At 21.9% G+C, this 22,111-nt stretch overlaps 8 protein-coding genes across 8 annotated transcripts; 4 read left to right on the top strand and 4 right to left on the bottom strand.

Annotated features, from left to right (window-relative positions):
- Positions 1–234: 234 nt before the first annotated feature.
- Positions 235–1,622, bottom strand: PVVCY_1404250 (small subunit rRNA processing factor, putative; the record flags this gene model as incomplete). Its single annotated transcript, XM_008624607.1, has 2 exons — positions 235–481; positions 637–1,622. The coding sequence occupies 2 exons, from the start codon at positions 1,620–1,622 to the stop codon at positions 235–237; spliced, it is 1,233 nt and encodes a 410-aa protein (XP_008622829.1).
- A 739-nt stretch (positions 1,623–2,361) lies between these two features.
- PVVCY_1404240 (conserved Plasmodium protein, unknown function) lies at positions 2,362–2,934 on the top strand (the record flags this gene model as incomplete). Its single annotated transcript, XM_008624608.1, has 1 exon — positions 2,362–2,934. The coding sequence occupies one exon, from the start codon at positions 2,362–2,364 to the stop codon at positions 2,932–2,934; it is 573 nt and encodes a 190-aa protein (XP_008622830.1).
- A 538-nt stretch (positions 2,935–3,472) lies between these two features.
- On the bottom strand, positions 3,473–4,510 carry PVVCY_1404230 (conserved Plasmodium protein, unknown function; the record flags this gene model as incomplete). The annotated part of the gene is made up of 2 exons (XM_008624609.1): positions 3,473–3,695; positions 3,837–4,510. The coding sequence occupies 2 exons, from the start codon at positions 4,508–4,510 to the stop codon at positions 3,473–3,475; spliced, it is 897 nt and encodes a 298-aa protein (XP_008622831.1).
- A 1,000-nt stretch (positions 4,511–5,510) lies between these two features.
- On the top strand, positions 5,511–7,944 carry PVVCY_1404220 (conserved Plasmodium protein, unknown function; the record flags this gene model as incomplete). Its single annotated transcript, XM_008624610.2, has 2 exons — positions 5,511–7,790; positions 7,906–7,944. 2 exons carry the CDS (start codon positions 5,511–5,513, stop codon positions 7,942–7,944), a joined length of 2,319 nt encoding a protein of 772 aa, XP_008622832.2.
- Positions 7,945–8,223: 279 nt separating this feature from the next.
- PVVCY_1404210 (isoleucine--tRNA ligase, putative) lies at positions 8,224–13,211 on the bottom strand (the record flags this gene model as incomplete). Its single annotated transcript, XM_008624611.1, has 4 exons — positions 8,224–8,311; positions 8,493–11,815; positions 11,914–12,802; positions 12,916–13,211. The coding sequence occupies 4 exons, from the start codon at positions 13,209–13,211 to the stop codon at positions 8,224–8,226; spliced, it is 4,596 nt and encodes a 1,531-aa protein (XP_008622833.1).
- A 779-nt stretch (positions 13,212–13,990) lies between these two features.
- PVVCY_1404200 (conserved Plasmodium protein, unknown function) lies at positions 13,991–18,830 on the top strand (the record flags this gene model as incomplete). The annotated part of the gene is made up of 3 exons (XM_037634888.1): positions 13,991–16,967; positions 17,094–18,639; positions 18,737–18,830. 3 exons carry the CDS (start codon positions 13,991–13,993, stop codon positions 18,828–18,830), a joined length of 4,617 nt encoding a protein of 1,538 aa, XP_037490928.1.
- A 573-nt stretch (positions 18,831–19,403) lies between these two features.
- Positions 19,404–19,911, top strand: PVVCY_1404190 (splicing factor 3B subunit 6, putative; the record flags this gene model as incomplete). The annotated part of the gene is made up of 2 exons (XM_037634887.1): positions 19,404–19,459; positions 19,638–19,911. 2 exons carry the CDS (start codon positions 19,404–19,406, stop codon positions 19,909–19,911), a joined length of 330 nt encoding a protein of 109 aa, XP_037490927.1.
- Positions 19,912–20,507: 596 nt separating this feature from the next.
- PVVCY_1404180 (conserved Plasmodium protein, unknown function) lies at positions 20,508–21,458 on the bottom strand (the record flags this gene model as incomplete). Its single annotated transcript, XM_008624613.1, has 1 exon — positions 20,508–21,458. One exon carries the CDS (start codon positions 21,456–21,458, stop codon positions 20,508–20,510), a length of 951 nt encoding a protein of 316 aa, XP_008622835.1.
- Positions 21,459–22,111: the final 653 nt, after the last annotated feature.

Below are 22,111 nucleotides of genomic sequence, written 5' to 3'. Positions count from 1 at the left end.
AATAACACAATATAATAGTATGCCAATTTTATTATTACACTGATGTCTTTTGGAATATATATTGATTCATTTTTTTATTTCATTATTATATTTTTTTTTATTTAAATATTTTTTTCCTGTATATTTTTTTATAAATGTTATTAACATCACTGATTTCTACATATTTTGAAAAAGGATATACAAATTAATTTCATAAGTATATCATTATAGAAATAGTGTTTTTTTTTTTATTTATTAATTTAAAAAGTGTGACAATTTTGAACAAATAGTTACAGGTGATAATTTAAAATCAGATAATTTAATATGATAATTAAAATGAATATTTTCTTCATTTCGATTTTTTGTTTTTTCCATAAAATATGTTAAATTGTAACTATTCGAAAGGGAAAGAAAGAAAGAATATTTCCCATTCGAAACTTTTAATTTATCTGCAAATTTTTTAGCGTCTGTTGGAAATCCATCATTTGATATCCAAACGCACCTGAAAGGAAAAGAAGCATAAATAGGTGTGTGTAAAAAAGGCCATTAATATATTTCGATAAAATACATCATTTTACTTATTTTATTATATTGGGTGTGGGAACAAAATATGTAATAAAATGCGATATATATTTATTTCTCTTTTTTTTTTCTTACGTTGAAGATCCTACATAGTATTTAACTGGGTTAGGAAGAATTTTTAAGAGAGTGGTTTTATTTTCATCAGTAACAATATTATTTTTCATCAAGCTTAACATAACTTTTTTAAATATAAAAAAATTTCTAGGTACACGAAATATAGGAGATACATAAATTAGTAGACCATTTATCGTATGAATATATATTTGTATTTGTTTTTTTTTATTAATAATTGAATCTCTAAGACTTAATAATGTAAAAAATAAAATATCTAATCTGATATTATCAAGTTTATTTTTAATATTATCTCTTGTTTGTTGTAAATTTTGTCTTTCTCTATAATTTCGAGTTATATCTATTAATTCATCAAGGCTTTCTAATTTTTTCTCTAGAAAATCCATATGCTCATCGGCATTAATTATACTGCTTTTGTTTTTTATACTTGTTATAGCTAGTGGACTAAACACAAGGAAAAAATTGTAAACCTTATCTTGTTCATTTTTGTCACTTTCTTCGTTTTCATCATTTTTCTCGTTTTCTTCATCCTGTTCAGCATTTTTTTTAAGACTGTTTATATAATCAACATAGTCAACATTTTTTGTATCGGAGTTTTGATTATTTAGACAATTTTCATTATCTTTCAAATTTGAAGTAGTTCCATTGTTATCCATTTGCGTAGAATTTATGTCAATATCTGATTCTTCATTATTTTTATAAATACCCATATCATCTGAATCATAATTGTATGAATAATTTTGATGGTCCCAATTTTCATTTTTGTTGAAAGGGATTATATTTTTTTTATCATAAGTATGTTTTAAATTGCTTTGGTTTTTTTTACCTAAAGCAATATAATTACTGTTAGTTTTTCGGAAGTCGTTTTTTTTACTTTTGTTCTTAAATTTGTTGTCCCATTTTTGTTTATTTTTCTTATTCATGTAGTTGTTGTGTCTTTTTCCATTGTCCCCCTTTTCTTTAAAATTATTTTGCATATTTTCTACCATTTTTTGAGCTTATAGTTTATGTACTGTGCATATATATATTATATATATATCTATTCATTATCCGTATATGTACATGTGTAATTTTTCAAATACATACAATTCTCTCCATATATAAACTCATCAAATGGCTTTATTTATATTAAAAAATATTGGAAATAAAACCAGTTCAATATTATGTACATATTTTATATATACTATATCATTTTTTTCAGATAAAGAATGTAAACTAATTTAAAAATGTATGCATAAGAATGTATTAACGAAAGTAAATATTTATAGTTTCAAAAAAAAAAAAAAAAATATTCATCCTCTGATTATACTTTGCATAGATCAAAGAGGTGATGAAAAATTATTAACTTCATTTTTTCATTTATAAAATATTTCATTAAATTTACCAAAAAAAAATTGGAAAAAAAAATAAAAATAAATTAACATATTTAATAAAAAGTTCCAGTAAATATAAATAATACATATGAAAAAAAACAATGTCGTTTCTATATTTTTCCTTGATAAAAAATAGTCACCCAATAAATATAAGAGAATAAAAAATATATATACTTACGCATACTTATCTTCTCAGCAAATTATAGCCTATTTAGAATAATGAATAGGATTAAAAAAAGTAAAAAAAAATAAAAAATACCATGCCAATAGTATATTTAGCCAATACTGAATATGTTAGCATAAAAGAGAGTCATCATTTGTTTTCCTATTTTATTTGTAAATTTTCAAAAAAAAAATGAAAAAAAAAAACGTATTTTTAAACAAACATCATATTAAAAATAAAAACTTCCAGAGAAAGAAACAAAAGTATTTTACTGATAAAAAGTTTTTACGAAAATTTAAAAAGATTAAAGAATTAAATGAACCCCAAACTGAAATTATTAAAAGTGACCCCATCAAAAATTTCTTTTTTACTCCAACTACTGAAACAGATAAAAAAGAAAAGGACATAAATGAAGATAATAACAAAGATACGAGTATAAATAACGAGAGAGAAATAAAAACATCTGATAGTTTAGAAGATATTGACTCAGAAAATGATAATCAAAATGTAAGTTCCAAATATAATAACACAAAAAAAAAAGGAGGTAAAACTGATATTTATAGGAAAGAATTAAGTTTGGTAGAAAAAAATAAACAAGGACAATTATCTAAAGAAGAGAAAGAAGAATTATTTTTAAAAAAAAAAAAAGAAAAAGATGAAAAAAAAAAAATACGATTTCAAAAATTTAAAAAGTTAAATCAAAAAACGAAAAAAGGACAACCTGTTATGAAAAATTTAATAAACCATTTAATAAAAAAAATATAAAAATAATTTGATAATTCCTATGTTTTGTAAACACAAAGTAATCATATGGACTAAACTCTGTATCAAGTCTACTTCTTTTGAAAGTGTCATAATAAAATAAGAGGGAAAAATAGTTTACTTATCTCTCATTCATATTTATAATTAAATTTTTTTATAAATTTTTTATATATTTTTTTGTTTTGTTTTTGTTTTTTAATTAGAAACATTTTCCACTTTAAATAACTAAGAAAATAAAAGCTGACAAGCATTTGCATTGTCTTTATAATTTGACATAAATCAAAAATAACACCTCATAAAATATGGTGTAACTATTATTTGTTTATTAAAAAAGTTGCATATTTATAAGCACCTTATAAATATTTTGTATTAATTTAAAACATAACAAAAACATGGGTTTATCGAAAACTCGACTATGTATTAATTATGGAAAAAATCAAACAGTCAAATGTGTATGCATATATGTGTATATATACATATGTATATATATTTCATTTGGGCCATCCTAGTACGCCCACGTCATCAATATTTCTATTTGCTTCTATCTATTTCGGCGCATTTTATTTATTTTTTTTTTCTTTGTGTTTATCTTGGATTCCTTATTTTTTCTTTGCTCAGCCATTTTTAAATCTCTTTCCCATTTAAGCATCTTCATTTTTTTTAGTTCTACATTTTTTTTTTTAAACATATTTTTTGATGATATATCCTCCATTTTTATTACTCCACTTTCGCTAACGTACAGAATGGGCACTAAAAATACTCTCCTAAAAAAGAGGAAAATGTAGAAAAAATGTAAGAAAATATGAAATAAAGCAACAGGAAAAGCCGATCCAATTATCACAACAATACATGCACTAAACATGGTATGTAAATATGCAGACATAGGGATAGAGACCCATTCTAACCTTAGATATGCTCGTAGCGGCATATTATTTGTGGCAATAAAAAATTTTTTTTCGTTATTATTTTTTACTAAATCTATTATGCATTTCATAGAGTCAGACAAGTCATCGTCCTTCTCTTTTTCTTCCCCATCTTTATTTTCAACTTGATCTTTTTCATTTTTGTTGTCCTCACCTTGGTCTTCCCCATATTTATTTTCAACTTGACGTTGCTCGTCAGTTTGGTGATCTTGTTGGTTGTCCTTCGTTTTTGTACCTCCTATTTGATCATTATATAAGTTATCAAAATTATGAGTTGCTTTTATTTGATTTTCAAAAAAATTATTTGGAGAAAATATGTAATTATTTTCTTTTTTTATTTTTTTTATATATTCATTAGCAGAATTTATAGTATTATTTTCATTATGACCACATTTATAGTGTGTTATTTTTCTAATACCATATGCAGTTTCTTCATTATTTATTTCTTTTGTATAGTTTGATATACATTTTGTTGTCATGATTAATATCTGTCTGTTTATTAATTTTGTTAATTCATCTTTTAAAGGGATCTTATGAGTAATACAAATATTTAAAAATGTTTCATCGATAATTATTTTAAGGGGTTCAGATACTTGTAAAAGAGAACAACATGTTATCAACTTTTTTTTGAATTCCTTTTTTTTATCAATTTTCATTTTTTCTTTGCAAACAAAATGTTTTACTATATAATAGGGGTTGCTTATCTCTTTGAAAATTTACTTTTTATAAGTTATGACATACTGAAAAGGGTATATACTTTTGACATTCTTCTTTGCCTAAGTAATTATTACGTAATATTAAATAATACCTTTTTTAAGTTGTAGAACTTGTCAAAAAATAAACATATTTATTCATATAAACTGTGTCAAACCGTCATATACCTTTTTTAATATATAACTCAAAAGTTGTAATTAAAAAAGGGATACTCATATAATATACTATTTTAGAAATATTATAGATATATTTATTATTATTTTTTTTTTTTGTAAATTGTCTTTTCTCCCAACCAGTATAATAAATAACAAGCCTTTTCATGATAGGCATATAAATTAGAGGAAACAAAGACCCTCAAAAAATATAATCATAAAAAATGTTTTCAATTATGGCTTAAATAAAAAATGTATTAACAAAATATATTTATTTTTTTTTAATTTATATGTTCTAAAAAAATATTCAAATGCAACACATAATAAGCATACTTAATATACTACAACATTGTAATAGTATATAATTTTTTTTTTCATTTTTATCGAATTATTTTTTATTTACTATCCATATCTACACAAAATATTTTATCCTTATTTACAAACAAATTAAAGTCATATATTTATCTTTTCTTTTGTTTATTTATTTGCTTAATTTTTTTTTACAGTAAAAATAATAAATAATCATTTTATTAAATATATAAAAAAAGAGAAAAAAAAAAAAAAAAATAAGTACAGCACGTATTTGATATTTTCTCCATACGGTTAAATGATAAATAGAGTATATTAAGAAAACTTATTTTTGTAAATATAATTTTTTTTTTTTTGTAACCTTGAATAATTTTATTTTATTTTTTTGAATAAAACTATATGTATACACAAAAAGTAGTCATACAAAAATTACAAGGTATTATAAAATTAAAAGAGGGGAGAAAAAAAAAAAATATAAAACATGAATCAAGATAATATTAATTTGGAAAATGAAAATTATACTAACGAGGTTACAAATACTGATCATGTAAATTTGGATAGTAAACAAAATGATGGAGCAAACATTGAATTAGATAATACACAAACAATTTCTGAAAATAATGTTATAAACTCTTTGGGCAATCAAATTGATAGCCAGTATCCCGAAAATGGGGAAGGCAATATTAATTCACTCCAAACAGGGGAAGACATAAATTTTTATAACAACAATGAAACACAAAATGGTGACATGCAAAATGATAAAAACAAAAATCCTGGTGAAGAAGGTTGTGGTGAAAACTTTTCCAAAGATGATGGAATAAATAATAAAACGGCTAATGACAAAAATAAAAAATCAATGAATGGAGAAAAAGAGAAAATTTTAATGAGACCTACTAATACTGTTTTAAGAAATATTGTTACTAAAAGATCAGCAAATATAAAAAATAGTATACATAATATTTTTTTTTCAAATGTTAGTGCTATGACATTTGATCCATGCATTGATCATATTAATAAATCAGACGATAAAAATAAAAAGGAAAATAATTTTGTAAATAATTTTATAAATAGTGATGAACATAGTGAACACACAGCAAAAGAGGAACTAAATTATATTTATAAAATTTTAAATTTAGGTTGTATTGCATCACAAGAGGAAGAACAAGTAGAGGTAACTGAAAAGGGAGAAGAAATAATACGAGTAAAAAATGAAATTGTTAATCTATATAATCAAAAATCTGATGATGAAGCACTAACATTAGAAGAGTGCTTATTAAATATACAATCAGATAAAAATATAATTGAACTTTTATTTTATATTTTAAAAAATCATAAAATAATAAATAAAAAATATACCCAACAATATTATTATATTAAAAATGATAAAATTAATTCAAATATGTTAGATTATGAAACAGTTACAAATATCCATAAAGAATGGAGAAATATTAATAACATAAATAGTGATACACAAAATTATGATTTTTATAATAATGAGCAAATGCAAAATTTAAATGAATATACAAAAATGAATTATGGACAAGATGGTTCTTTTCCATTTTTTGGAAATACAAATGAAATACCATACTCTGAAAATTTTGAAAAAAATATGATCAACCAAATGAAAAACATTGGCGACGTTACTAATGTAGATAAAGCTTTCTTAAGCGGAATAGATAATAATTATGATGGAAAGATAAATATTACAAATCAAGGGAATTCAAAAGATTTATATAAATGTGTTAGCTGCGAACAAGTATGTATGCATGTATATTATATATTAAAACCAAATAATATTAAAAATATATCATATGGTGTTCTAGATAAATGTGTATGGTGTAGTAATTGTTATAGCTCTTCAAAATATCCAAATATTTTAAATAGTTCAAATTTTGTCAAAGTTAATGTTCCTTATTCATTTTCAGAAACACAATGGACTACTCATGAGGTAGAAAAATTAATTGATGCTGTTTGTAAATATAAAAATAATTGGGATCAAATTAGCCAATATGTTAATACAAAAACACCATATGAATGTATATATAAATTTATTTCTATGCCATTATCAAATCCATATTTTGATATAGATAATGCACTTAATATTAATAATATATCTTTTCAATCATATAAACAAAATAATACTCTTCTTTCTCTCCTTTCATTTATATGTAATTATATTAGTCCATATATTGGCGCTTATGCTGCTAAAAAAATTGTTGATATTATTTTAAAAAAACAAAAAGATTCCCAAATAAATCAAACAAATAATACAGAAAATAGTCAACAAAATGAAAATCTCGATACAGCCATATCACAAGATGGAGTTAAACTAGAACAGACACACTCTTCAATTGATAAAAGCCAAAACAATCATGAAAATAATCAAGAAGGTAATCCTAACCAAACTGACACAACAAATGACATTGCATACAAACCTGAACAAGAGGAAAATAATTTATCAAATAATGATCAAAATAATGAAACACAAAAAGGTAATAAAACAGTAGGTGATGAAAATATGAACGTAAATAATAATGCTCAACCATCTACTTATATTTTAAAGGAAAAGGATATGCAAGAAATTCATAATACTATTATTAGCGCTTCAAAAAAAAGAGCTAAACAGCTAGCTGATCTAGAAAGACATAATATTAAAAAATTATTAAGAGAACTAGCCATTATAAATACTAAAAAAGTTAAATTAAAGTTGAAACAATATCAATATCTTCAAAACTATTTTGAAATACAAAATCAGTTAATGGTAAAAAATTTACAACATATTAAAATGGAAAATTTATAAATATTGTGTATGCATGTTACATATTTTATATGTACTTGTAATAACATCAATTTGATATTATTTTATTTTTTTTTAGGAAAAAAAACTATCCCACGTCGAAGATAAGGATACATGAACATAAATTGACATTTTTTTTTATTATATATTAAAACAATTTTAAAAGCTATTATTTGCAACTTTCTTTATTATTAGTTGCTTTTCATTTTTTGTATTTTTTAATAATATATTATATGCATGCATGTATTGTTTGTGCATACATATCATGTTTAAAATAATATTCCGCCTTGGTAGGTTGTTTTAATTAGCACCTTTTACTACTATATATAATTTATCACTTTTAAAAATATAAAAATGCAGTTAACATTTTAAAGAATTAAAACATTTATAACTATAATTATAAATATTTTTTTATTATATCCAAACATCTTGGGCAAAAAAAGTTCTCCTTAAAGAAACTTACTGTCTCACCGTACATCCAGCACCTGCACAAAAAAAGAGCATAAATAATATGAACAGTAAATAAAAATATGAACAAGCAATAAAAAACATGAACAAGCAATAAAAAACATGAACAAGCAATAAAAAACATGAACAAGCAATAAAAACATGAACAAGCAATAAAAAAATTAAGATAAAGCTAAACATGTGGAAATGGTTAAATACCTGGAGCAACGGTGTGATTCCGATTTTTTTATTCCTATGCTTAAGTTTGCATATTTAGTGTGTTCGTCAAAATTTGGTATATTTTCAAAATCATGTTTTTGGTCATCTTTCTGAAAAAAATCGTCTGAAATATTGTTGTCATTTGTATTGCTGTTCATAATATTAGTAAGGAGAGGGATTTTATATGTTTTATAATTTTCATCCATTTGTTGAACATCGGATAAATCATTACATAGAATAATATTCGATACATTGAATACAAATCGAAGATCATCATTATTATTAAAATTGTCTAATGGACTCCCATTTTTCAAAAACTGTTTTAATAAATTAAGAACCTCATCATTATCACAATAAATATAAACTATGGCTAGTAGTGAATTTGAGAAATACGAATTTAGCTGTTTATGAATATAATATTTTATTAAGAATAATATATCTAAATTAACTTGTTTGTAATTTTTTATTTTTGGAAATGGTAGTGAAAAAATTGATTTTATTTTTCCATTTATTTTTTTTAATTTATTTAAATTGGTATTTTTCAAATTTCGAAAACTTTGATATAAATCCTCACACAAATGTGGTGTTATAGGTGCTAATATTCTCAACAAGTCAATAATAATTTTGTAGAAAACCTTTTGACAATTTCTTCGATTTATAGAATTTTTTTCATGTATATATAATCTATCTTTACTATAATCAATATATATTGCTAAATCTTTATGTATAAAGTTTAATATATATTTAATAAGTAATTGTAATTGAAAATTTTTATAACTATTTAAACAATTTTTAATTAAGCAATCTTTTTTATATAATATATATTTATCCATAATTTGAAGGCTATTATATTCTATTTTTTTTTCTGCAAAATTTAAATCATATATATTATTTAATAAAAATTTAAGTGTGTTATATATTTTTAAATATATATGTTTGTTAATATTTTCTAATATATCATGACTAATAGAAATATTCCTGTCCAAAAAGTTATAGCAACACACCCATAGCCTTACAATATCAGCATTGAACTTTTTTTTTTCCTTGATGTTTTTTGTAAAATCGTCAAATATATTTTTAACATTTTTCATTTCTTTACATGAATTGTTAATGCATTTGTCTTTATCATCAGTTTCATTCCTATGCAACGTCGAGCTTGGTTGGGGATTTTGTTGGTCAGTTGGTTGGTAATTTTCCATTGTTACACCCACATTTTTTGTCATTTTTTTGGCCCCATTATTAATCCCTAAAAATATATCCCTTGGAGAAATAACATTATTTAAGCTTTTACTCATTTTTACATTATTTTGATCGACAACATAATTATGAACTATAACATTTTTTATAGGGAGATACTTTTCAAGAGATGGAAAATCTGTATTCTTTCCATTTATATAATTTAAAATAAAATAAATAAAAAAAAAAGATTGAAACCATCCTCTTATTTGATCTATTCCTTCACAACATAAGAATATTGATAGATCATTTTTATATATATCTTTTTTTTTATTACTATTAAAAATTATGTCATCAATTTTGTTTATTTTAAAATAATTGCTTTTATTTTTTATTTCTTTTATTATATTTTTATAATTTTTTTCTGGATCAAATATATTTTTTTTTTCGATAATATTTTTAAGTAAGTCTATTTCGCTGAATTGGCCATTTTGGCTAATTTCTTTATATATGTCATACATATAAAATGATCGTATATCTGGTTTGATATTCAAATATTTATTGTTTCCATACCAATGTAGTATAGGTTTATCATCTTTGTTTATAAATTTATTACTATCAAGGTTGGTAGTATAGTCATTTTTAAAAGCTGATAATATTTTCTTTAAATATATATTATATAGGATATGCTTACACATGTGTAAAACATAGAGATATGAAACTGAGGAATCAAACCATACATCCATAATTTGATTTTTAAAACTTATTTTTTTATTATCATTTAATTTAATATCATTTATTGGAATATTTAATCCCCAATATTTTTGTCTACTTAAACACCATTCATTTCGATTTTCCATTGTATTTATTAAATAATTTTTATTATTATTATTTAAAAAATTTATATTTTTTATACCTTTAAAAAAATATTTATTATTTTTTATTTTTTCAATATCTATATAAATTTGTAATAATGATTTTACCTGAACAGGTGTATGTGACCGCCAATCAAATGGGTATGAATGTTCATACGGAAAATAAAAAAATATTTTTTCATAAAAGGCATAAAAAAATAGTAAATGGGAATTATTTTGGTTTATGTTAATTTTGTTACACTCTTGTTTACAATTGTAATTATTGCTTTCATTATTTTTCAAAAATTTTAATATTGATGATTGGTTTGGCTGATCTTCATACTTCTTTACTAAATGAATGTTTTCTTTACATTTTTCAATTATTATTTTATTATATTCTTCTTTCAAGTCATCATTTTCATCAATAGCATTTTGATTAGTAAGATCAAATAAAAAATCGTCATTTCTTTCCTTCCCCCCTTTATTTACTTTGTCTGTTTCTTCTTCTAAGCCGTTTTTAGCACCGTCATAATTAGACTTATTTAAATACACCTTTTTGAGTTTATTATTTTTGTAATACAAATTGTAGTCAGTAAACCCATGAGATGGTGAGATATGGACAATGCCTGACCCAAAATTCTCATCTACTTCATTTTTACTAACCAATAAAAATTTATTTTCTTGCTCGTTAATAAAATTATAGTATGTAGAATCATTAAAACAATTTCCTTGTAATGTAGCAATAGTTTTAAATTGAATAATTTTATTTTTTTTACTATAAAATTTTTTAAAATTTTCATAAAACATATCAAAAGATTTATCGCATATAAGAAAATATATACTCTCTAAATTTTCATATGTTCCTTTTACAATTCTATATAAATATTTGTCATGTATTAATAATGCTTTATTATTAAATATTGTATATATTTGTGTCGTAAATACTAAAATTTTTATATTCGATAATAAATTATTTCTTATTTTGTTTACTACTGTCTTCAAATAATTATTGTTCAGAAAATTATTTCCTTGTATGTAATTTACAATCATTTCATAGTTGTCTTGACAAAACTTTATTTCTTCATCACTTAGTTGAATAATTTCATTTATTAATTTGTTTTCTCTAATGGTGTTTAAAATTGTTAATAAATAATTATTTCCTATTTTATAAAAATTGTAAAAAAAATAAAAGGAATTGCAAACCCGATTTTTGTAAATTATTTCGCTATCTGAAAGTACCGTCTTTGTTGCATGACTATGGTATATGGGCCTATTGCTAATGTATACATATTTCTAAAAAAAAAAAAAAAAAACACACACCAAAATGAATAAAGCTATATAAAGGACTTTGAAAAAATGTAGAAACGGTTTGGCAATGGATGGGGACATACCTTTTTGAGAAGATTTTCAAAAACACTTCTCTGGATTTTCTCATAAAATTTGTAAAACGTAATATAAGAGTAATTCCAATATCCCCATATTCCATACGAAATTAAGGAAATGAATTGTTTATTTATAAAATGGGAAGAGTATAATTTACATAAAGTTTTAAAGTTATCTATCTTCCTTTTCATTATATTATCTTTACTCAGACTGTTCAGACTGTTTATAGATTTATATTTTTGAAACAAATTTCCATGAAATAAATTGTTGACTCCTTTTTTTTTTACAAGGGTTCGTATTTTACTAAGTATATGACTAGGGGGACTAGTGTAAATATTTGGACATCCGATTGTGTTAAATGGATAATCATTTAAATTTATATCTTGTATATTATTTATTTTTAATAACTTCATAACATTATATTCAATAGGTAAACCATGAGTATCAAATCCATGTATTAATAATACAAAAAAATTTTTCAACAAAAAAAACTTTAAATATATATCTTTTATTATTTTATTTAATATGTGACCAATGTGAATGTCATTATTTGCATATGGTGGTCCATCATGTATAATTTTTATTTTTTTAATTAGTCTATTAAATAGGTTGGATAATACATATTTTTTATTAATATTTTTTTTTGAAAATGATTTTAATTCATTATCTTGAAGATATTCCATAAAATTATTTTTTAAAACCTTTTCTCTTTCAAATTTTGTCTTATTTTTTTTTCCATTTTTTATTTCATAGGGTAAGCTGTTTTGGAGATCATCCCTTATTGTCTCCCCCTTCAAATTGTCTTTATTTTCATTATATATACATTTTTTTATATTTGAAAAATTTCGTTTTTCATATATATTGTTTTTGTTCCATAACTCTTGCACCACTATTTGCCTAATAAGAAAAAGGTGTAAAAAATGGATAAGCAAAGCATTAAGAACTGTAGAAAATGGATAAAAAAACATGCAGAAAATTTAATGGGCATATGATTTCTCTACTTTTTATACCTGTCAAAACTGTTGTAGGTCGTTGGCAAAAATTGGGTAGGTAAATTAATCGATTCCTTTATCACATCCTTAATACTTTTTTTATGTTCATTTAATTTGATTGTATATTTGTATACATTTTTAACAGGGTTTATAAAATTTAGTGATTTATAATTTTTTAAAGGAAATAAAAATTTATTACTACTAGCCAAAATAGTATTATTATTTTTTTTTTTTATATATAAAGACACACACTTTATAAAATTTATATAAATTGATATAAATAGGAATGCTATAAAAAACGGGCATTTAATCATTGTATTTATTTTAATTACATCATCAATATGTTTTCTATATGCCTACTTTTAATCATAGTACTATAAAATTAAAAGGGCACATAAAAAATACACACATAAAATGGGTATATAACCATGCCTATGACCATGCCTATATACATATGCAGTAACATATCGATGGATTAACAATTGTGTTAAATATAACTTCACAATTTTAAAACAACAAAAAAAATACAAATAATATTATTCCCATAATATTTCCTTCATATTATAAAGTCGTTTAAAAAGAACAAAAATGAAGGTACAAACTAAAAAAAAAATCAAAGAGAAAAAAACAGAAAAAAATTAGTATAATTAATATAAAATAAAAAACACAAAGAATTGACAAATAAACAAATGAATAAAGAAAAATATAATAAAAATTATTATGATAAATATAATTCAACTTAGTTGTGATCAAATTAAATGAAAAAAAAAACTACAAAATATATAGAACATTTTTTATTTTTTTTTTTTTTTATATCCCCTTTTTTGAGAGCCGCGCATTACGGAACTAAATATTTCTCTACACCATTTACTACATATTTTAAAAAATTTAAAAAACAATTTAATTTGTATTTAAAGCTGTATAAAGGTGAAAAATAAACCATTTAAAATATACAGAATGTTGAAAAGGTTAGAAAAAATGAGAAAAAATTAAGCCAATTGTATAGAGAAAATGCAGCGGGATCCTACATACATATATAATAGGAAAGCCCTACTTGGTTCTCGAAAAAAAAAATAAATGAATTAAACACAAAATGCTTACTAGCAATGAAAATAAAATAAAATACTTAAAAGAAATTTTATACAGAGAAAAAAGTAAAAAAGTATATAAACATATATATTATACAAACAATAATAAGAATCGGTTCAAAAATATAGGATACTCAAAAAATATCTACTATAATAATGCATATAAAGAAAGGGTAGTTTTTTTATATAAAAATAAAACATTAATACAAATAATTAGAGCAATTAAATCTGAACAGTCTGTTTTTTTACCGACTTATAAGCAAAATGGGCTTTATAAAAATATAGTCCCTACCCAATTTAATGTCAATCATGAAACCAGGATAAACAATGCACAACCTATCCTTAAAGCAAACCAAAATTTGAATAAAATAAATAAATATGTGGCAAAAACAAATAAACTGTGCGATGACGACTCCAAATTTGAGGTACCCCAAATTAAGGATGGGGGGAATGGAAAAAAGACGGAGAGGGAGAGTAAAAATATGCTTATTATTAATAAATATATAGAAAGACATGAAAAAAATGAAAATAAAAAAAATAAATTAATAATAAAATATGATCTCAATAATTTAAATAATATTATGTTAATATTAAAAAAATGTCAAGAATACAATTATATTAATTACACACTATTTGAAGATATAACAAACACGTTAATATTATATATAAAAGAAAAATATAAAAATGTAGATTTAAAAAAAATAATAAAAATATCTAATAATTTTATAAAATTTAAATATTATAATGAAAACTATAACAATTATTTATTTATGTTTTTAGCCACTAGACAAATAATAAGCAACATAGACTTGATAGATATATTATATATAATTAAAAAAAACGGAAATCAAATAAATAATTTATATGCCTTATTAATATATAAAATAAATTTTATAATTATTCATAGATTATATTCTTTTTCCTTATATGAATTATATAATATTTTAAATTTTTATGCTCAAATAAATAAATATATTTCCATATTTAAAGAAAAGGAAGAGGGAGTATATAAAAAAGGTCACCCAATTTATAAAACCTCATTAAGTTGTGAAAAAAAAAAATGTGTAAAATCTTCAGAAAATTTTAAATATTTTTATAAAATTGAAAGTGATATCATAGACAATTACAAATATGAAATGGAGGTAACCAAAAAGAATTCTATAAATTTTATATTTTATATGATAAACCTTTTGAATAATAAACAGATTAATATAGACCAACTAGTTCGTGTTATAAATATTCCTGACTGTGTCAATGAGCCTTTTTATTTATACATAACAAACAAAATAAGCAATTTTTTCATAAACAAAATAAAAAATGAATATGTAATATATAATAGAAGTGAGAGAAAACGGTTGTACAAAGTAAGAGACAACCTTTTGCAAAAAAGGGAATCTATAACGGAAAAAAATGAAAAAAACAATCTTAATCTCAAAGTTGTAAAACCCAAATCAACACAACTTAGTTTGATAAGCAAAATGAAAAAAAAAAAAATAAACGCAAGAATGTTTATACCTCTTCTAAGAATCCAAAATAGTATATGTAATAATAAGGTGTTTGATTTTTTTTATTACACATATAAGCATATGAATATAAATTTTAATCCAAAAAGTTTAATAATTACATTTAATGTTTTTTCAAAAAGTTGTAAAAATATAAATACAGATGTTATATATATGATAACAAATTTAATAGAACAAAAAATAAATTATTTTAATCATGAGGATTTAATAAATATATTAGACAGCTATTCAAATATACCTAATGAAAAAATAAAAAAAAATAGTTTAAATTTTATAATACGATTTTTATTCAATAATAATAAAATAATATATTTAAATGATATGCAAATTAAAATATTATTAAATTGTCTTGTCAAAAAAAAAATATATATCAATGATGATGCCATACATTATATAACAAATTTTATTTTAAATCATAAGCCTTATTATAAAAATTTAAAAAATGTGTATTTATATTTATTTTTTCATTTCCATTTTAATAAAATAAATTCACAATTTTTAAATTTTTTATATCTATCCATAATAACTAATAAAAAAGGGATTGACAACTTTGGAGACTTGAATAATCTTTTTTCCTCAACCTTAGTTATTTCAAAAAATGTAAAACATCAAAAAAAAATAAATAAAATAATTAACATGTCCGCATTAGAAAACTTAAGAAATATTAACAAGAACATTCGTTCTATATTCTTTCTAAACAATTTAAAAGACATAATTAACTTCATTTTTTATTTGAATAAGTCTATATCGACTAATGTATATGTAGGCAATCTACCTCTGCTACATAACTACAAAAAATTAATGCATGTTAGTAAAAATTATCATAGAAATACAAAAGGGAAGAACAGAAAAAAAATTAGCCAAACTAGTAGGAGAGTCTATTTTTCAAAAAACTGTTTTAATCAAAACTATATAATAACAACATCATTTGATATAAAAATTTTAATTTATATTAAAAATATTTTTTTCCATTTTTTAAACCACCAAAAAAATAATATAATAAATAATGAGGTATTATATTTTTTAGTAAAAGGGGTAACCAATTTATATGAGTTACAAAAAAAAATAAATACACACACAAATAGTAGATACACATATTTTTATATACCCCAACAAGGAATTTGTAAAAAAAATAAAATTATAAATAACTATGTCCTAAAGACTATTCACAATATTAATATAAATATATTATCTTTTTTATCTCAATCTTCATATAAAATATATTTTTTAAATTCAATTATGTTAAAAAATGGATACACATTCGAGCAGCTTGACAAAAAAAATGAAATCCTATCTTATATTCAAAATTATATAGATCAACAAAAAAATGTAGAAAATATTTTAAGATATTCTTTTTTTTCTACCTTTTTAAGTTCCTATCAAATAAGTGAAATTTCCATGAGCATGTTTTCAGTTACCGTTGGAAATTATCAAGCACGTCAAATCGAAGAAAGAAAAGGTAAGAGAGTGCACAATGATAGAAAGCAAACAGTCGACAATGTACTAATCCTTCCATTTTTTCAAACAAAATTATTGTTCATCCATTTTGCTCACCATAATTATACATTTACTTCCCCCCTTTTAGGCATAGACAAGTTAGAACACGACCTAATGAGAGGCATACTATCCGGAATGAAGAACAAAACAGACAAGAGAAAAAAAGAAAATTTATTTTCAATTATTTATAATGAGAGAAAAAGAAAAAAAAATAATTTAAAAAAAGTTATAAAAAACATGATATTAAGTTATAAATGTAGTGAATATAATTATTTAAAAAAATCTGAATATAAAAAAAATGTATATATAAATAAAATATTAAAAAATATAGAGAAAAAAGCTTTAAGAAGAAAAATTATTAAAATAGACAATCAATTAAAATTAAATAGTGATTTTAAAAATGTTAATAAATATAGTAAATTTTTGATTTTTAAATTATATAAAAATAGGATAAAGGCAACAAAAAATAAACTCATATTAAGGAATATTATTACAACAGTAGGACATATAGATTCGAGTCAAATTATTGAATTACTTATTAGTATTCTTACTTTACATATTCGATACATTTTACGATATATCTCTTACAAAAGTGTGTGTAATAATAATGAATATTTAAGTGCATGTGAAAAAGTAATAAAATATCTGTTAAATTATATGGTTGTATTAAAAAAACCTCAACCAACTAATTTGGATTATCATGTATATTTAAAATTAATTTATTGTATAAATTTATTGAAATATGTATTCCCCAAATTATATCAAAATTATTTTCACATATTAATGTATTGGAAAAAAATAATAAATAAAAATTTGTCTAATGAAAAAACGTTTAGAAATTATTTTGAATATGCTAGTAGTGGAGAAATCAATCCGTTTGAAAAGTTGGCGATACAGAGTTTGCAAAAAAATAATATAAACATTTTATGTAACAATGATATTGTAAATAAGCCAATAGGCAATAAGCCAATAGACAATAAACAAGCAGGCAATAAACAAACAGACAATAAACAAGCAGACAATAAACAAGCAGATAATAATCAAATCAGTTTAAAAAAAAATAATCTTGTCAACTTATTAAATTACCCATGTATATCTCAAACAAAATATAAATATAAACTAAGGAGTAATACCAATTATATATTTGAAAATAGTTTTTTTTTTAAACAAGCTAATAATTATAAAAATATAACACACCATAATATTTATGAACATTATAGACACCTACAAAACTATTCAGACAAACTTTATAAATATTTTATTAATTTAAAAACAAAATTAGTAAAAAAAAAACGAAAAAAAAAAAAATATACATTTGTTAATTCAAAATTTGTAAAAAAGGGTAGCAATTTTAAATTTGTAGTACCTTCAAATTGTCTTAATATAATTAATGTAGAAAAAATTAATTTATTTCACAGCCATTTAATAAAAGTTGATATAAAAAAAAATAACCAAACCTCAACTATTAACACATTTATATTTTTTATATATTCATCCTTTAATCTAAACACTGTTGTAAAAGCAAGTACAGACTTTGATCAAACAAAACATCAAGCTAATCAGATTTTCCTTCAGCGTGATACCTTTTTATTCTTATTTTTGACTCGCCTTATATTGGATCGACAGTATGATAGGTAGAGAGCAAAAACAAAGACCCACCATCCTATATACGTCCATGAATATGTATTCTTATTTATTTACTTATTTATTTTGTTTGACAATTTTTCGCAGGTATGAATTCATTCCCATACACTCAGATAGTCTAAACAGTGCTCACCAAAAAAAAAACTTATACCTCCATTTACTGAAAAAATTATACACATAATTTTGTTACAATATTTATACTACTTAAAAAAATGCTTATATATATTAGTCACATATATATATGCCCTAAAATGCTCATATTTTTTAAAGCAACTACTTTTAAATATTCTATTCTTTTCATTATATATGCGCATTATTTCTTTGTAATTAAAAAATTGTTAATTTCTGCTTATCCAATTTATATATAATTTATTAATTCATTTTTTTAATTAAAAAAATTGTTATTTATATTTTTTATTTTTTTATTTATTATAGTTTTTGTTATTTTTATTTGATTTATTTTTTTAAAATAACTCGCCATTAAATCAAATGGGTAATCCCCTTGTTTTAAATATACAATTTATAAAAAAAAAAAAATTTAATTCGAAATTTATATAAATGAAAACGTGGTTTTATTCATGATTAAAAATATATTAAATTTAGATAAGTTTAATTATATAAAATAAGCATGGCATAAAAATAAATATTCATATATATATCTATAATAATGGAATAATTATGTATAATTATAGCATATTATATTTTGCTTACTCAAAATTTATCTCTTTTTAAAGCTTTAAGTTTTTTTTTTTCAATGTCTAGAAGAAATATTAGATTACCTGCTGAAGTCAGCCGAATACTTTATGTCAGGTTTGTGGATATATAAAATAATTATCTCCCATAAATGTTACATTAACATTTTGTATAAAAATATGTTCATGTATATATATTACTAAGTGTGTTACTACTCTTCTATTTCGTAATGCTTTATCTTAAGCTTTGTTTATTTTAATTATATTGTTTTATTATTTCTCTTTTTCTTTCTTAGAAATTTGCCATACAAAATAACAGCTGAGGAGTTATACGATATTTTTGGAAAATATGGAACCGTTAGGCAAATAAGAAAAGGGAATTCTGAAGGGACTAGGGGAACATCATTTGTTGTTTATGATGATATATATGATGCGAAAAATGCATTAGATCATTTGTCTGGTTTTAATGTTGCAGGAAGATATTTAGTTATTCTATATTATGACCCTGTTAAGGCACAAAAGAAAAAAGAGTTACAAGAAAAATTAAAAAATGAAAAGGAATCGTCATAAAAAAAAAATAATTAATAATATCATTTATCAATCCTTACCAAATTATACTTATTTTTTACATAATAAATATAAGTTTATCATAAAAAGTTGAAACTAAATAAGTATAACCAACATGTAATATAGGAAAAAACTGAAATGTCCTTTCTTTTTCCTATTTTTACATATATCAATATATATATATATATTTTTTTTTGTTAATATTATTTTGGTAATTCCTATTTTTCATTAGACAAAATATGTGTGTATGAATAAAAAAAATTATATATCATCAAGTATAGTTTTCCTTTTAATATATATTTTTTTTTAAATTACATTTCCATATGTTACTAGCCATTTTTTTAAGTAAAAAAAACTGTATGAACAATTCATGTTATTTTTAAGTTTATATAAAAAATATATTAACAAATAAGAAAGTTTTATTTTATAATAAATATGAATATTTTTAAGCATATTTGAATTAATTTTTTTGCTTAATTCGATTAAAAAAATAGATGAAAAAAAGAAAGGGCAGCAATAAAAAATGCCCCTTTAAAATTGTGAACATGTTTTAAAAGAAAAAAAAAACAAAATAAACAATATTGCACAATGGCTTGTATTTATTTTTTTTTGGGAACTTTTTGCTTGGGCTTATGCAAATAGACATATCCACCTTTCATTGTGTATACATTCATTTTTACGATTTTGTATAATCGATGTGAAACAGATCCAACATATTTTTTATTATATCCATAGACATTTATTATAGTACCTGTTTTATCGACATCAATATTCACATATTTTTTATGCATTGTTAATACTCTTGTAACATCAATATTTTTTGTACCAATACCTAAACGAACAAATAATTTTTTTATTTTTTTTTGTCTATAACTATAATTGGTATTATCATTTTTATAATCATTCGAATTTTTACTGTCCTCTAAACTATTATTTGGATTATCTTCTAACATTTTTACGTCTTTTATATTATTTTTAAAATTATAATATTGTTTAATATTATTTCTATAATTTTTTCGAATAGGTACATAATTTATATCTTCATAATAACATTTTACACCCTTTCCTGATAAAACTATTTGAACAGAATAACCACATGTTAAATCTTTCATTTGATTTTCAATTGTTTTATTTTGAATACTATGTTTATTACAACTTGATATAATAGCAATATCTTTTTTTATTTTTCCTTCTTCTTCTATAAGCATATGATAAAACCCCATATTATAGTTTTTACCAAAAAAATATGAGCCCCCCAATTTGGATACCTTTCCAGGCCATTTTGTAAAATAAAAATTCTTTTTTTTTATTAAATTATTATAGAGAGGCTTTTCCTCATATTGATGCAAATTGTTCTTACCTACATTGGAATCACAATTCTTCTCTCTTGAAAAAATACTATACCCATAGCTTCCCGAAACACCAAAATGTCTTTTAAAAGATAAATTTATACATTTCTTACTGTATAACAATTTGTTAAATTTTCTAAATTCATAACCTCCTAATATCGTATTCAAATTATTCCCTTGACGCAATATGTTAAATGACATTTTAAAAATGTGTGTTCCATTATTTCATTTGAAAAATAAAATAAGCAATCAATTAAATAAAAACTAAATGGTAGCTTTAAAAAGAATATTCGAAAACAGAATTTTATTTCATTGAAATCATATAATAACAAAAAACATCATTATATATTTGCTACTCATTTAAAAAGGTAATTGCTTACACACATAAATAAGTAGTTACATACATAAATGTATTTATATATTATCCCATTTTAGTCTTAATGTGATGCTTTTCTATTTCGATATAATTAGCTATTTTTGGAGGTAATAGCCATAAAAAACAACAAAAAGTGGTAAGGTGATGGAAAAATAAGAAAGATAAATTACTTAATATATGAATGTCATTAATATATATTGTTGGAATAAATTATGATAAATTAAGTATCATTATAAATTCCAAGCCAAATATTCTATCCTATTTTTTTTTATTATTTTCTTCTTTTTTTTTTTGGAATTATTCAAGCTAATTTTTTCATTATGTTAAAGTTAATATAATTATTCTCATATTTTTCTGACATGTTCATAATTTTTATGTTATATATATAATAGTGCAAATATTAATATTTTATTAGTATCATTTATTTATAATATATATTTTTTCCTTATTAACACACTAATGATTTTTATATATATTA

Source organism: Plasmodium vinckei, assembly GCF_900681995.1.
Source record: "Plasmodium vinckei vinckei genome assembly, chromosome: PVVCY_14".
Classification (NCBI taxonomy): Eukaryota; Apicomplexa; class Aconoidasida; order Haemosporida; family Plasmodiidae; genus Plasmodium; species Plasmodium vinckei.
Note: the sequence above shows the minus strand (reverse complement) of the source record. Positions and strands in the feature narration are given on the sequence as shown.